At 42.7% G+C, this 17461-nt stretch overlaps 2 protein-coding genes and 1 long non-coding RNA gene across 4 annotated transcripts in view; 1 reads left to right on the forward strand and 2 right to left on the reverse strand.

The window, feature by feature from the left end:
• Positions 1 to 17461, forward strand: part of LOC134749601 (phospholipid phosphatase 3-like) — a 462302-nt gene that overhangs the window by 221080 nt on the left and 223761 nt on the right. The gene's annotated exons all lie outside the window — the stretch shown is intronic.
• Positions 105 to 7245, reverse strand: LOC134749611 (uncharacterized). 2 transcript variants are annotated; one of them, XR_010128505.1, is made up of 2 exons: positions 7102 to 7245; positions 105 to 5895 (listed from the first exon to the last, which is right to left on the reverse strand). It is a non-coding gene; the product is annotated as an uncharacterized LOC134749611 (long non-coding RNA). The 2 variants fall into 2 exon arrangements; XR_010128504.1 differs by lacking the exon at positions 7102 to 7245 and adding an exon at positions 6734 to 6877.
• Positions 7393 to 17128, reverse strand: LOC134749692 (guanine nucleotide-binding protein subunit beta-5). The gene is made up of 15 exons (XM_063684710.1): positions 16721 to 17128; positions 15712 to 15848; positions 14457 to 14575; positions 13864 to 14071; positions 11999 to 12191; positions 10386 to 10694; positions 10046 to 10152; positions 9678 to 9731; positions 9310 to 9363; positions 8942 to 8995; positions 8574 to 8627; positions 8206 to 8259; positions 7838 to 7891; positions 7470 to 7523; positions 7393 to 7401 (listed from the first exon to the last, which is right to left on the reverse strand). The coding sequence occupies exons 1-15, from the start codon at positions 16869 to 16871 to the stop codon at positions 7393 to 7395; spliced, it is 1611 nt and encodes a 536-aa protein (XP_063540780.1). The 5' UTR covers positions 16872 to 17128.

Consider the following 17461-nt stretch of genomic DNA (forward strand, 5'->3'; position numbering starts at 1 on the left):
ATGGTACGGAACCCATCGTGCGCGAGTCCGACTCGCACTTGGCCGGTTTTTATATTTTTGTTATTAGGGCTATACAGACAAGGAAGTGAAATAAGAAACAAGTAAACATGTAAGTTTGTTTATTGATTTTTATGATGACACGAGGCTGCAACTAACATCGAGGCCGACCGAGGCCGACGGACCACTACCGCGACAGCAGCGCCGGCGCCATTTTTATAGTTTTCACATGTATGTGCTCACCTAACCATAGAGATTTATAATTTAGGATCGTGTGAAACGAGCATAGACCTAGCATTACATAGATCAGCTATACGCGTGCGCCCGTGAGGGACAAAACATACGCAATGCGACAATATGATTCGCGCAATGGTCGAGAAGATTTGTAGCCCACCATAAACCATACTAAATTTACGGTGGGGATGGGGAACAAAAAAAAAATTCCTCTATGAAGCGGGAAAACGCTGAGATCGGACGAGCGTAGCGTGCGTTAAATTGACGACTGAATTGTAGATGGCGCTGTCCGGCGCCATTCATTATGATGGAACATGATTGTCATACTTTACGCTTGATAACTTAGTTACCGCACAATAATCGGGATTGTATAGACTACGTGCGCGGCAATGGCGTCCATCTGGCGACTATTATGGCTATACCACACCATCGCACCGCACCAAGGTCACTGTGCGACGGTGTGTTACGGCCTTTAGATACACTCGTTGAGACAGTCAAAAGTTGACCCCATGAGCCAACCAAAGTCAACTTTTTTTCTAACATCATCACTATCAGTTCACCCAACACAAACTCTTCGCAAGTAGCCAATAGCGCCATCTACTACAGCTGTCAAATTTGCAATTACAATTATTTTCACAATTTTTTTTTAAATGTCTATGGTACGTATACGTAGGCCACCGGCGCCGCTCATTCAACAAGGTATCACTAACTATAATATATTTACATTGAAATCTCTCATACGATTAGATTCTACAACACATTCTCAACAATAACAATAATCGGATATCGAAGGTGTGCGGGTCCATTCTCGAGACGAGAAGGCCATCTTTAGGGAGTAAAAAAAAGACACTAGACTTAAAACATTAATTTAAAGTCCCCGGCAAGCTCGGCCGAATTGCACCTTCCCGCAAACGTAGTTCCGCTCTCATTTTAAAACTACGTGTTGGATTGTAATGAAACTTTGCACATACAATGACATGAGGTATATCTAGGTCTGATATTAGTTTATAAAACGAACGAAATACAGCAAAAGCAAGTTTTGTATGAAAAACTTAAATTCGCTTTTTTTACTATGGTATCTGAAGCTACAAAAACTAATTACAGACATAGATATACCTTATCCTATTGTAAGTAAAAAGTTGTAGAGTAATCTAGCTAATAGTTTTAAAATGAGAGCGGAACTACGTTTGTATGGAGAACCGAGCTTGCCGGGGACCCTTGAATCATCAATACTAAACAGTTATTTACTGAAACTGTACTTAATCGTGTATAAATAACTGAAAATACAAAACATAAACTTAAAACAGGATCCTAAATAATCTTTCAAAATTTAAATTAAGCTAATTAATTATTTATTACTGTACCATTCTTACTTAAGTTTTTTTAAATCACACCCTAAAGATGGTTCCCGACGTCATCAGCATCGGGAACGTAAACTACAATCAAAGAATTATTAATTCTACAGTGTAAATCTAAGGAACTAGTAGCTTTGTGAGCTAGGGGCCTAGCCAACATGACAATCGTTTGCAGAAAGTGAAACTACCCGCTATTGTCTCTCTATCACTCATCCATATCAGTGCGATAGAGACAGATAGCGTTTCGTTTCGTTTCTTTGCGAAACTCGCGAGTCCATATCCACCATTTTTTTAAAATTCACGAGAATGAGGGCTATCGTTTTTTTGCTCACCAGTTGGCGCCTCTGTTGATGGTGGTCCAAAAGACTAAAGAACAGCTGTCAGTCATTGAAGTGACAAGTGACATTTGACATTTCGAACTATGGAAAAGACCACCATCTACACTAGCGCCCCTAGCGGTGAATTCATGCGCGTTAGCCCTCATTGGTTGAAAAATGTGGCCTCTAAAGGAGAACATACAAAAGCATTTCTGACCAAGCTCATATGGAGACCTTCGCTTAGCTCGGAATTCGCAATAATCTTTCCCCGAGTTTAAAGGCCGATACAAGTTAACTTTTCAATTTATTTATTTTCACCATAAAAAATAATGATGGTGCTATACGGCATCATGTTTTACAAGTTTCCGCAATACGGAGTCGTACAGTGCCACCTGCATCAGCTTTCAAATCCTAAGCTTTGCTAGTATGGATGGTATAGAAAGGATGTCAATCTCTTATGGCAGAATTTATGGATGGTATAGAAAGGATCGCAATCTCTTATGGCAGAATTGTTGTAAAAAAGACCGCGTTAAGCTTTAAATAATAGTTCCTAATCTCTCCGGTGGCGCTAGTTAGGCTCTGGGACATGAGTATAACATGAACCATATAAGGCAACAAATAACCCGACCAAATTACGTAGGTTGTTTTTGGTAGTATTTCGGTGTATGGTGGCGCCGCCTAATTACTGTTTTTTGTTGGACACTTTTCATTAATAGAGATTTGGCTCCTTTATATAGTCTCCATGTGACCAGCTTTTAGCTGTAAATAATAGTTCCTAATCTCTCCGGTGGCGCTAGGTAGGCTCTGAGACCAAAGAGTATTGTAATATATAGGAGACTATGACATGAACCATAGAGGTATAATAATGTAGAGATGAAATGGGGGAGGGCAGCAAATAACCCGACCAAATTACGTAGGTTGTTTCTAGTATGTTGTCAGGAATGTTAAAACGTGTTTTTAATTTTGTCGCATTGCGTATGTTCTGTCCCTCACGGTCGCACGGGCGCACATCTGTATAAAATACAGGTGTATCGTCGAGGTACTTGAGTGTATGGTGGCGCCGCCTATATACTGTTTTTTGATGGACACTTTCCATATATAGAGATTAACATCCTTTCTATACCATCCATATTTGCTAGACTTTACAAGTCATATACAATCAATAACCCTTTGCTACAACTAAAGACAATGACCATACACGGATCCCTTTGGCATCATACTCCATACGCTCTTTGGTTTGTTACAACGGCCAGCATCGGATTCAACAATAAGCAGAATTAAAGCCTGACCAGGATTATATGATCACGCGCCATGTTGCGGAATTTCACTGGAACTAATTTTTTCATACTATACTGAACTGTCATCCTATACATGAAAATAACAGCGCCCTCTTGACAATAATCATATATTACTGGTCAGGCTTTACCTAATAATGTATAATTTACCAGACATTTAGAGACTTACCCCCTTATCCATAAAACTTTACCGGCTTGTTTTGGTTAAATTATGTTTATCTCTTTCTTACAAATACATAAGTCAAAATGACAGATAAAGACAAACGATTCATAGCTAATACAGGCCAGTAACGCGTTTATGAATAACGTTATTATACTGTAGACTGTTATATTGAAGTAATCGAAATTAAACTTTCGTGACATACACTTTGGGGAAAAAGCGTAGGTAGGTTAGGTTCGTTAGGTAGCTTCAGATGCCCGAAGGGCAAACCGCCTAGAATAGTAGCCCCGCGACGCGGGGCTCCATCTAGTTAAGTTGTGAAAGAAATGTTTTTTCGAAAAGAAACACTTAGTGCGGTTAATTCTGTTCGATCCACTGGTAGAGAACACATATTAAGAGATGCAAGTATCACAGGATCCACCTAGACCAATGGTGGATCACAGTGAACTTTAGCGTGCTATTAAATCCACTGGTGGATCGATGGTGGATTCTACAGGACAGAGGGGAGAAACTAAGAAACTTCTCAGGTCACATAATGTTCTAAATGATCTTTCGAAGACATTTTCTGCTAATAAAAGCCGATGCCAGTGCACGGAGTACAGCCGCCGCGGACACTCGTGCCTGAGGAAGGACTCCCGACGAGTCCGAAACATGTCGTCAAAAGCGACTGAAAATACTAGTGAGTGAAACCGTAGTGATCTAAATATTTTGAAGCCGATGCTGACCTTATAAGGTTTATTACACCTATAATTTAGCCGTACTTTTAGCCATATTCCTGCTGAGAAGGAAGTAGGAAGTAACATGTACCGTTCTCTGTCTGTCTCAACAGATATTTTTTGACGAAAAGGTAGATGTATCCCTTAAACGCATATACAGTCTTAAGTCGCACTGTTCTAACTAATATTGCTAATATACAGACATACATACGGTAGCATCCGTATCTCAGATCGCTCAGCGGTATTTCGTCCATTATTACATTTAAGCGCAATAAATCGGGCCACCTCCTGTGGTAATTGATCTATGTTCAGAAATAAATAATACGATACTGACTGACTGGTTGACTGGTAGATAATGCTTTTGGCATTAAGTCCACTTTTTGTACGATAAGTTTTTCTTTTGTGCAATAAAGATTAAATAAATAAATAGATTGCAAGTTATTTCACATTGTATGCGTTTTGCATTTGGTACATTTTTGCTGATTTTTAGTGCTACCAAAATTATCTGCAGTCAAATAATTTAATTTCAGTACCATTTCGTACCTTGCCACAGTGACAATAAATATGAAAGTCGCTAGAGACCTCATACTATTGTCACTGTGACAAGGTACGAAATGGTACTAAAATTAAATTCCTTGACCATACAGTCAGCAACAAAATATTTGTGACGCTTTCAACCAAAAGGTACCACATTGTCGATAAGGATGATTCTAAATTGAAGCTATATGGAAATAGCGCCTTATTGACAACCGACAATAAGTACCCTTTTGGTTGAAAATGGCACATTTACAGGCAGTGTTTAAAGACACAAAATCTTATCAGACCAAGAGATTGATTTACATATGTGACATTTTCAACCAAAAGGTACCACATTGTCGCTTGTTGATAAGGTTGATTTCTAATTGAAGCTATATGGAAATAGCGCCTTACTGACAAGCGACAATAAGTACCCTTTTGGTTGAAAATGGCACATATTTTTCCTATATTCGCCGATATAAGGTTATTAGCTGCTAAAATGTACATGACGAGAAATACCGCTTCTATTCACAAAGAAAATTACAATCAATAGGTTTGGTGGTCGGCGGTAATGCTCAAATAACGGTCAAGTGAAAAAATATACAGGGTGGCTAAAAATAAGTGCATTCCCGTTGCCAGGGATTTGGGATTATACTGAGCAACTTTTACTATGGAATCAACCCCGAAATCGCGAAAAAAAATTTGGTTGTGTCATACATCCCAGGTAGCATTTATACGTCATTATGACGTCACTTGTACGTCGCTGACGTTACTTTGCTACCTGGGATAGTACGTATGCGTTGCAGTTGGCCTGCAGTCATAATTTTAGGATAAACAATTTAGAAGTTATTCAAGAGAATAGGCAAAAAATGACCATTCCCCTCTCCCCCCTTTATCTCCGAAACTACTGGGTCAAAAATTTTGAAAAAAATACACAAAATAGATCTTTACCTATAGATTACAGGAAAACCTATTAGAAATGTGCAGTCAAGCGTGAGTCGGGCTTCATCACTTAGTTTTTGATCCGACCCCTCTACGGGTTTTTTAGACATGTCACTCACGTTTCACATAAAAAATCTTGGCCGGTTTTTGTTTTAAGTACAAGTATGATGGTAAGGGTTATAAGGGTTATAAGGGCTGTTATATTTCCAATTTTCCACTTGACTGACATATGGGTATAACCGCCGGCCGTCCTACACACGTATATTATGTTACATTGCACGATCGGCCGAAACCGCTTACTCTAACTACGTATTGGAATAAATATCAACACCGGGAAGAGAAGAATGCTGCTTACGCCCAGATCTGAAACAAAATTAATCCGGTTAAATACTGACAAATGCTTACTATTCTCTGTCCGAAGTTGGTGGTAGGGGAAATACAAGCGACGCCAACGCACGAACGTGGTGAAAATATGAACTTTCGTGGGACGCCATCTACACCAACGCACGAATTTGGTGAAAATATGAACTTCCGTGGTACGGTACCTACGCCAACGCACGAATGTGGTGAAAATATGAACTTTCGTGGGACGACATCTACACCAACGCACGAATTTGGTGAAAATATGAAATTCCGTGGTACGACATCTACGCCAACGCATGAATGTGGTGAAAATATAAACTTTCGTGGGGCGACATGTACGCCAACGCACGAAAACGTGGTGAAAATATGAACTTCCGTGGGACGACATCTACACCAAGGCACGAACGTGGTGAAAACATGAACTTCCGTGGGACGACATCTACACCAACGCACGAACGTGGTGAAAAAATGAACTTCCGTGGTACGATACCTACGCCAACGCACGAATGTGGTGAAAATATGAATACCCGTGGTACGGTACCTACGCTAACGCACGAAAGTGGTTAAACTATGACATTTAGTGGGGCGACATGTACGCCAACGCACGAGCGTGGTGAAAGCATGAACTTCCGTGGGACGACATCTACGCCAAGGCACGAATATGGTGAAAATATGAACTTTCGTGGGGCGACATATTCATACTATTTGGTACACAGAGTACACACACTCTTTGGAGCACACCAGGCGCTGGCAGTATAGTCGCTGTAGCCGGCGAAGAGTAGGAGATAGACTAGTCGACACTATTGCGGCTGTAAATGGAGATATACTTGACACTCACCCTCAGCGTGGAGTCCCACGAGGCTGTCGCTAACGCAGCTCCGTCGGGGGCTAGCTGCACGCGCGACACTCTGTGCTCATGGTCACAGTGTACACACACTATCTGTGCTATCAAAGCATCTCAGGCGCTAGCTATATAGTCGCTATAACCCTCGTTTCTTAATATCCCAGATATTAATATGACAGTTTAACTGTCTCAATTTCTTTCAATTTGTCATTTTACTATAAAATCAGAATGATTGGGTAGTAAATCAGTCCATATTAACATAAGTTAGAATTGGGTAGTACAATTTTAGCATATCTGGGATATAAAAACAGAGCGGAGGCGAGAATGAATCTACCAGGAGCACATAAGCTAAAGGAACTCACCCGCAGCGTGGAGTCCCACGAGGCTGTCGCTAACGCAGCTCCGTCGGGGGCTAGCTGCACGCGCGACACTCTGTGCTCATGGTCACAGTGTACACACACTATCTGTGCTATCAAAGCATCTCAGGCGCTAGCTATATAGTCGCTATAACCCTCGTTTCTTAATATCCCAGATATTAATATGACAGTTTAACTGTCTCAATTTCTTTCAATTTGTCATTTTACTATAAAATCAGAATGATTGGGTAGTAAATCAGTCCATATTAACATAAGTTAGAATTGGGTAGTACAATTTTAGCATATCTGGGATATAAAAACAGAGCGGAGGCGAGAATGAATCTACCAGGAGCACATAAGCTAAAGGAACTCACCCGCAGCGTGGAGTCCCACGAGGCTGTCGCTAACGCAGCTCCGTCGGGGGCTAGCTGCACGCGCGACACTCTGTGCTCATGGTCACAGTGTACACACACTATCTGTGCTATCAAAGCATCTCAGGCGCTAGCTATATAGTCGCTATAACCCTCGTTTCTTAATATCCCAGATATTAATATGACAGTTTAACTGTCTCAATTTCTTTCAATTTGTCATTTTACTATAAAATCAGAATGATTGGGTAGTAAATCAGTCCATATTAACATAAGTTAGAATTGGGTAGTACAATTTTAGCATATCTGGGATATAAAAACAGAGCGGAGGCGAGAATGAATCTACCAGGAGCACATAAGCTAAAGGAACTCACCCGCAGCGTGGAGTCCCACGAGGCTGTCGCTAACGCAGCTCCGTCGGGGGCTAGCTGCACGCGCGACACTCTGTGCTCATGGTCACAGTGTACACACACTATCTGTGCTATCAAAGCATCTCAGGCGCTAGCTATATAGTCGCTATAACCCTCGTTTCTTAATATCCCAGATATTAATATGACAGTTTAACTGTCTCAATTTCTTTCAATTTGTCATTTTACTATAAAATCAGAATGATTGGGTAGTAAATCAGTCCATATTAACATAAGTTAGAATTGGGTAGTACAATTTTAGCATATCTGGGATATAAAAACAGAGCGGAGGCGAGAATGAATCTACCAGGAGCACATAAGCTAAAGGAACTCACCCGCAGCGTGGAGTCCCACGAGGCTGTCGCTAACGCAGCTCCGTCGGGGGCTAGCTGCACGCGCGACACTCTGTGCTCATGGTCACAGTGTACACACACTATCTGTGCTATCAAAGCATCTCAGGCGCTAGCTATATAGTCGCTATAACCCTCGTTTCTTAATATCCCAGATATTAATATGACAGTTTAACTGTCTCAATTTCTTTCAATTTGTCATTTTACTATAAAATCAGAATGATTGGGTAGTAAATCAGTCCATATTAACATAAGTTAGAATTGGGTAGTACAATTTTAGCATATCTGGGATATAAAAACAGAGCGGAGGCGAGAATGAATCTACCAGGAGCACATAAGCTAAAGGAACTCACCCGCAGCGTGGAGTCCCACGAGGCTGTCGCTAACGCAGCTCCGTCGGGGGCTAGCTGCACGCGCGACACTCTGTGCTCATGGTCACAGTGTACACACACTATCTGTGCTATCAAAGCATCTCAGGCGCTAGCTATATAGTCGCTATAACCCTCGTTTCTTAATATCCCAGATATTAATATGACAGTTTAACTGTCTCAATTTCTTTCAATTTGTCATTTTACTATAAAATCAGAATGATTGGGTAGTAAATCAGTCCATATTAACATAAGTTAGAATTGGGTAGTACAATTTTAGCATATCTGGGATATAAAAACAGAGCGGAGGCGAGAATGAATCTACCAGGAGCACATAAGCTAAAGGAACTCACCCGCAGCGTGGAGTCCCACGAGGCTGTCGCTAACGCAGCTCCGTCGGGGGCTAGCTGCACGCGCGACACTCTGTGCTCATGGTCACAGTGTACACACACTATCTGTGCTATCAAAGCATCTCAGGCGCTAGCTATATAGTCGCTATAACCCTCGTTTCTTAATATCCCAGATATTAATATGACAGTTTAACTGTCTCAATTTCTTTCAATTTGTCATTTTACTATAAAATCAGAATGATTGGGTAGTAAATCAGTCCATATTAACATAAGTTAGAATTGGGTAGTACAATTTTAGCATATCTGGGATATAAAAACAGAGCGGAGGCGAGAATGAATCTACCAGGAGCACATAAGCTAAAGGAACTCACCCGCAGCGTGGAGTCCCACGAGGCTGTCGCTAACGCAGCTCCGTCGGGGGCTAGCTGCACGCGCGACACTCTGTGCTCATGGTCACAGTGTACACACACTATCTGTGCTATCAAAGCATCTCAGGCGCTAGCTATATAGTCGCTATAACCCTCGTTTCTTAATATCCCAGATATTAATATGACAGTTTAACTGTCTCAATTTCTTTCAATTTGTCATTTTACTATAAAATCAGAATGATTGGGTAGTAAATCAGTCCATATTAACATAAGTTAGAATTGGGTAGTACAATTTTAGCATATCTGGGATATAAAAACAGAGCGGAGGCGAGAATGAATCTACCAGGAGCACATAAGCTAAAGGAACTCACCCGCAGCGTGGAGTCCCACGAGGCTGTCGCTAACGCAGCTCCGTCGGGGGCTAGCTGCACGCGCGACACTCTGTGCTCATGGTCACAGTGTACACACACTATCTGTGCTATCAAAGCATCTCAGGCGCTAGCTATATAGTCGCTATAACCCTCGTTTCTTAATATCCCAGATATTAATATGACAGTTTAACTGTCTCAATTTCTTTCAATTTGTCATTTTACTATAAAATCAGAATGATTGGGTAGTAAATCAGTCCATATTAACATAAGTTAGAATTGGGTAGTACAATTTTAGCATATCTGGGATATAAAAACAGAGCGGAGGCGAGAATGAATCTACCAGGAGCACATAAGCTAAAGGAACTCACCCGCAGCGTGGAGTCCCACGAGGCTGTCGCTAACGCAGCTCCGTCGGGGGCTAGCTGCACGCGCGACACTCTGTGCTCATGGTCACAGTGTACACACACTATCTGTGCTATCAAAGCATCTCAGGCGCTAGCTATATAGTCGCTATAACCCTCGTTTCTTAATATCCCAGATATTAATATGACAGTTTAACTGTCTCAATTTCTTTCAATTTGTCATTTTACTATAAAATCAGAATGATTGGGTAGTAAATCAGTCCATATTAACATAAGTTAGAATTGGGTAGTACAATTTTAGCATATCTGGGATATAAAAACAGAGCGGAGGCGAGAATGAATCTACCAGGAGCACATAAGCTAAAGGAACTCACCCGCAGCGTGGAGTCCCACGAGGCTGTCGCTAACGCAGCTCCGTCGGGGGCTAGCTGCACGCGCGACACTCTGTGCTCATGGCCGCAGAGCACGCACACTCTCTGCGCCCGGAGCGCGTCCCAGGCGCTGGCGGTGTAGTCGCTGTAGCCGGCGAACAGCAGGCGGCCGGAGAGCGACCAGTCGACGCTGTTGACGCCGAAGATGATGGAGTCCTTGGCGAAGCGCGCCACCTCGCGGTCGGCGCGCAGGTCGAACAGCCGGCACGCCGCGTCGTCCGCGCCTGCAAACGCGATAACGATATACGTTATACGGGGTGGCTAAAAATAACTGTATTCCCGTTGCCAGGGAGGTTTTGGGATTATACTGAGCAACTTTTACTATGGAACCGAACCCGAAATCGCGAAAACAAAATTACCCTCCTATAGAAAATGGACGATGACAATAGGACCGACTAAGTTGTTGTTGTTGCTAGGCAGAGTGATGGCAGGTGGACTAAAATGTTAACGGAATGGTGGCCGCTTTCGAATGAAAGAAGCCCCTGGCGTCCATCGGCTCGTTGGGTGGACGACATCCGGAAGGTTGCGGGTCACTTCTGGATGAGATTAGCTCAGGACCGGGACAAGTGGCGTACTGGAAGAGAGGCCTATGCTCAGCAGTGGGCAATAAAGGGCTGATATGATGAAGTTCTATACCCTTTCAGAAACAAAAAAATATTTTTTGAAATCGACCTAGCAATTTTAAATCAAAAATAAAAACCGGCCAAGTGTGAGTCGGACTCGCGCACCGAGGGTTCCGTACTTTTTAGTATTTGTTGTTATAGCGGCAACAGAAATACATCATCTGTGAAAATTTCAACTGTCTAACTATCACGGTTCATAAGATACAGCCTGGTGACAGACAGACAGACAGCGGAGTCTTAGTAATAGGGTCCCGTTTTTACCCTTTGGGTACGGAACCGTAATAACTGCATTCCAGTTGCCAGGGAGGTTTTGGGATTATACTGAGCAACTTTTAATATGGGACCAACCCCAAAATTTTTTTTTTATACCACGTAGGTGTTAATCAAGCATACGGCCCGCCTGATGGTAAGCAGTTACCGTAGCCTATGGACGCCTGCAACACCGGAGATATTACACGCGCGTTGCCGACCCGCGCGTTGCGCGTGCGCGTTGATTACGAAAAAAATGTACCCACCCATAGAAAATGAACCAGCCAAAATTTAGGAAATAGCCAAATTGTTTTTTCGCGATTTCGGGGTTGGTCCCATAGTAAACGTTGCTCAGTATAATCCCAAAACCTCCCTGGCAACAGAATGCAGTTTTTTATTCCATCGTGTATTATAGTCGCCATTAGATAGGAATATCGGAGAGGCCAAGGTGCTCACAAATATCTAAACACGCATTTATTGTCAAGGATTTGGTTTGACTAAATAATATCTTAGAAAAAAAGATAATATTCACAAAACAATACTGTTTTGCTTATTGGTCTTCTCAACCAGCAGTTACGTTTAAACAAATGTCGCTTTCCGACCTATCACATGTGACTGTGATCGTGTGTTTCTGTTTGTCTGCGTATTCGACTGACCGGTGGCTAAGGCGTCCCCCCCGGGATGGAAGCGCACGCTGGTGACGTCGGAGCGATGCGTGTCGAAGGCCTGCACGGCGGCGCCGGAGCGCATGTCCCACACGAGCACGGCGCGGTCGGCGCCGCCCGACGCGAACGTGTCGCCCGTGTCGCTCGGCGCCAGGTCCAGCGCCAGCACGTCGGCCGCGTGACCCTGGACACGAACGATCAACTATTGCATCAGCGGTTCTGAAGGGTCGCAAGGTTCAATCTTGCTGGACACAGTGTTTTTTCAATTGTAAAATCGACAAAGAATAAGTGTATCGGACGTAGGCCGCTTCCCCACTTGGCGGCGCGGTATCGGTGCAGTACGCAGTATTTCTTCCTGATTGGCGCGGTGTCGCGGGCACACCGATCAGGAAGAAATACTGCGTCCTGCACCGATACCGCGCCGCCAAGTGAGGAAGCGGCCTAATCCTTAATTAATCTTCTTAGTATCAGACTTATTCTCAACTAGCGACGCGCCCCGACTTCGGACGAGTTTCACAATACCTTAACAAATTATACACCTAAATCCTCAAGAATCACTCTATTGATAAGTGAAAACCGCATGAAAATCCGTTCAGTTTTTGAGTTTATCCCGAATATACATACACACAAACAGGCAGACGCAATGCTATTACAAGACGACAAGTGAAACACGAAACCATACTAATACTGTCAGACAGTAAATCGGTACTACAAGCGCTATGCAGCGACAAACTTACTTCAGAGCTTATACTTGAATGTCATCGAAGCCTCACTGAAGTGAGCAAAGAAGGCAACAAAGTAACAGTACAATGGATAAAGGGGCATAGTGGATCAAGAGGAAACGATGCAGCGGATGAACTGGCCAGGAAAGGTTCAGAAACACCGGCATATGGACCCGAGCCAATCATGCCCCTACCAATATCCTACATACACAACCAGCTAGAACAACATCACAGACAACTGCACAACAAGTACTGGAATGAAATGAAGACATGCAGGCAAACCAAAGAAATTCTACCGGAACTGAACCACAAACTTACCAAAATATTACTGAAAACACCAAGAAGCCAACTACGTAAAATAGTAGGATTAATAACAGGACATAACACACTAAACAAACACCTACATATTATGGGTAAAACGGACAGCCCCATGTGCAGAGCGTGCATGGCAGAAGAAGAAACAACGAAACATATTCTCCTAGACTGTAAACAGGTAGAAGTATATAGGAGCAAATACCTAGGGAATCCATGCACACTAAAGGAAGCAACTAGCAACCTGAAGACCTTGCTAGGCTTCGTGGAGGAGCTGGGGTGGTTAGAGTAGCGCTACCTCGTTTCACGCAAAATAGGCACATTGGATGTCGAGTTGCGGAAAATGCCCAGCAAAACTAACTAACTAACAGGCAGACGCAGCGGGGGACTGTTTTATAAGGTGTAGTGATTCAGGAATTAGGCACAGGCTGATTGTACCTATCGATACCAATACGAACTGCAAAAAGAACACACTTGCCAGACTAAAGTAAACCTTTTTTATTTGCTATTAAGTATTTACATTTAAAGGATTTTATCTTCCCTTTAGAAATATAAGAAAAATCATGAAATCGTCCTCATCTTCCAACAGTTAACTGACAATCACTAACTGTCGCAAGTCACTGTAAATCTGTCAACTTGAAAGGAACATTGTATAATCCAGATCGAATCCAGACTGACAAATGACATCTTTAACAGCTGTCTATTCGTGCGCGGGAACAGAACAAATAAGACAGGACGTGTGCGTCGCGCGACAATGCGCTTGCGAGTGGCGCCCTCTTTTTTGGACCTATTACACCACCAACTTTAAAACCTATGATGTACCTGGAAAGTCTGCAGCAGTTGACCGGACTCCACATCCCAGAGGGCTGCAGATCCGTCCCCAGAGCCTGTTAGTAACTGTCTGTCAGTGCGTGGGAACAGAACAGATGACACGTAGGACGTGTGCGTCGCGACGGTGCGCTTGCGAGTGGCGCCCTCTTCCTTGTTCTCTTCACCGAGAGGAAACACTGTCACTTTGTTGTCGAGGCCGCTGTGGACAAGGTTTATACATTATTGGCAGTGTTTGGTGCTGATGTTTGATTACTTGCGGAATCCGGTTCGTTACAGCCAAATATCGTAATAACGTTTTCCTAGAATTATAAATTTGAGAAGTCCGAAAGAAATGAAAAAAGTTAATCAAAACTATGTACACCATTTTATGCGTGGGCTGTTACATAGCTTTCGGGAAACGACCGTATCCTGGTCACGGCACCAAACTTTAAACTAACCTTTTCTCTTGTATGATCCTTTCCTAGACCATCTAAGAGGTGAGGATGGCAATGCTGTCGCGTAGAGCGATGGCGGAGAAGCGGCAGGGATTAATCTCAACAATTCCTCGGAGCACTTGCAAGTTTTTAAATAATAAGAGCACTCACCCCGCAGCCACCATGTTTCCTGAAGGGGCGTAAGCGCAGGCCATGACCCAAGTGCTGGGCATAGCAATAGTCAGCTCCTTGGTTGCTGAGAATGCGTCCCAGATGATCACCTTGCCATCCTACAACACGGAGTTGGTCAATAATCACAATTAGTCCTCATCTTAAGGAATTAAGTCAGTTGCTAGTGCAAGCTTTTGTTTAAACTTCTGTGTTAGTGCCTAGGTATTTAACCTTTTTGCCGCCACGTCAATGAAGTAATAAAGTGAATAAACAAACCTGATCAAAACCACGACTTTATATGAAGTCGTGGCGAGTGGGGCACGAAATGTACTGACTTTATATCAAGACAATGGCGGCGAAAAGGTTAACTTCGTTCGTTCGTTATGTGTGGTAATGTGGTTCAAATCTTGGAAGATTAATTAGATCCACTTCTTGATATTTGATTTGGCTCAAGTTTGGTATACCATGGTGCCATAGGAACAAGGCAATAATTTAATAAAAACCAACCTCACTCAGTTGGAGTTTGTCATTATGAGCAGTAGATGACTGTCATAAGGAAAAGCAAAATTGGTGCTAAAAGCTAATTTAGACTCCAGTCATTACATTGAAACGAAAACTACAGACAACTTAATTTTTAAACAGATTTCAAAATGCATTGTTTTCACATTCAATTTGTAATTTAAATACTGTAGTCAGACAGAGTAGAGACAATTTTCATTAATCTCATTTGGATAGTCTTCAAATTTGACAATAGTCTTTACATAAGACAAGTCTTTTTCAGTTACACTTTAATACTGGAGATTCAAAAGTGAACATAACACACTCTAAAATCTTAAGCACAGAACCTAGTATCATATCTCCATGTCGTGTCCGACAACGGCGACCTTTACAAAATCCTCTGATGAGCACCTATATGGCTCTTAAAACCGATCGATGGCGCCACTACCTTTGGCCTACTCTCGGATAGATGGCGTTGACGGTTTCGTTTGTTATTTAACAATTTAACGCGTATCAGTGAAAGATCATAGGTCAAAATCATATAAAAATAATTAATGCAAATAAAAAAATCATTTATCCATATATAAATACATTTTATCGTATTTTTACAAATCTTCATTTTTAGTTTTAAAGTGTGTCGATGATAGATGGCAGTGAATTTTCTGTGGTCACAAAATTTACTATGACAGTACCGCTCTATCCTATTATATCCTCTTTGCTAGTATAAAAAGATGATGACTATACTAAAACTAGGTACCTGTGAGGAGGAGACAATATGGCGTTTGTCCTGTGACCAGTCAGAGCAGAGCACCTTGGCCTGGTGGCCCTTGAGGACCCGCCTCGGCTTCAGGTTGGGGAAATTGATGGCCTCCAGGCGTTCAGCCACGCTTGCCACTGTAAACAAAGTGGGTATTAAATGAAGTCCTAAGTCCTGTCCTGCAAAAACAATAGGTATGAGGCATTTCATGACCATACCCTAGGGATTTAGATGCTGGAATAACTACAGACCTTGTTGTTTGTACATTGACCCGCCTGTTGTTACCTCTATTGCATGCGCATAATTATATTGCTGCAGGGGTGCGAAACTCCTTCTTTCGGGTATTCTCGGCTCCTTTCGGCTTAGCATTGCTCAGAGCAATTATTAGGGTTGGCACAACTTGACGTCCCTTCGCGTGTACGACCATAGATAAGATAGTGACCTGAATTATGACAACCCTAAATAGTCGAAAGGGATAGTACCATACATAAGAAAGAGACAGCATGATTCGTCCCTGAATTACTGTCAAACTTCAGTTTTGTAGGAAGCTTCCTTTCTGTATGGTAATATTATTACTTATTCTGTGGTCAAGGCTAAGACTGCAATACACATGTAATAGTTTCAGAAATATTCAGCGACAAATCATGCTGTCCCTTTCTTATGTATGGTACTATCCCTTTCGGGCATTTAGGGTTGTCAAAATTCAGGCCACTATCTTATCTGTGGTCACACACGCAAAGGGATGTCAAGTTGTGCCAACCCTAATAATTGCTCTGAGCAATGCTGAGCCGAACGGAGCCGAGATTGCCCAAAAAGAGGAGTTTGACAGGAATGTCACCTCTGTATACTATCACTATGAAAATATTTAGATTTATGGAAGGTCCTACACAAGTTAAACCATAGAGGTAGGAGATTACAGAAAGCCTAGGCCGGAAAGTGCAAGATCCTACTCAAGTGAAACCATAGAGGTAGGAGATTACAGAAAGCCTAGGCCGGAAAGTTCACTCACGCGTGACATCGTTGAGCTTCTGTCGTTCCTCCTCTAACTTCTGCTTGAGCGCCTCTGCCTCTCGCAGCAGCGACTCCAGCGTCTCCTCGGGACTGGCGCCGCCCGCGCCCGCACCCGCCTGCGGCGCCGCGCCACCCGTGTCCGCCGCCATCCCCGACAGCCTGCCCCCGAAGCCCCGAGGGCTCACTGGCACATCCCGCCCGAGTAGCACGAACTACAAGTTATAACAACCGCACCACGGCGCCTGCCTGCGCGGTTCACACCCCGCTTCAGGCGTTTCACTTTACGCTAATCGAACATCACCACACTTCCGCGCCAACTCTGCTCGTTTTGTATCATAAATTACTTTTCAGCGCAATCAATAAAGGTTTTCAGTCAACTTCGATTAGACAAATGTCAAAATCCGGAAACGAGGTCGCGCCACAGATTGTACAGGTTTTTGGGAGACAGCTGTTTGCGCATAACTGACAGCCGAGTTTAAAATTGAGCCTCAAACATACCATTTTTGAATCTTCTCCTGTCTCTATCTATACGTACGAGCAGAACGAAAGCGCGGTAAAATTTATAATTACAATATTATTTTGCGTAACTAAATACCTACATCTATTTGTTTTATTGCTGTTTATATAATTTCTGCGGAATAGGTAATAAGGCCATGGGTTTGAGTCTTAATTTAATTTAATTTATTTAATACAATTCTGGTTAAACGGCATTACAGCAAACACCAATGCGCCGAGAAAC

This window comes from Cydia strobilella, chromosome 18, assembly GCF_947568885.1.
Source record: "Cydia strobilella chromosome 18, ilCydStro3.1, whole genome shotgun sequence".
NCBI classification, from domain to species: domain Eukaryota; kingdom Metazoa; phylum Arthropoda; class Insecta; order Lepidoptera; family Tortricidae; genus Cydia; species Cydia strobilella.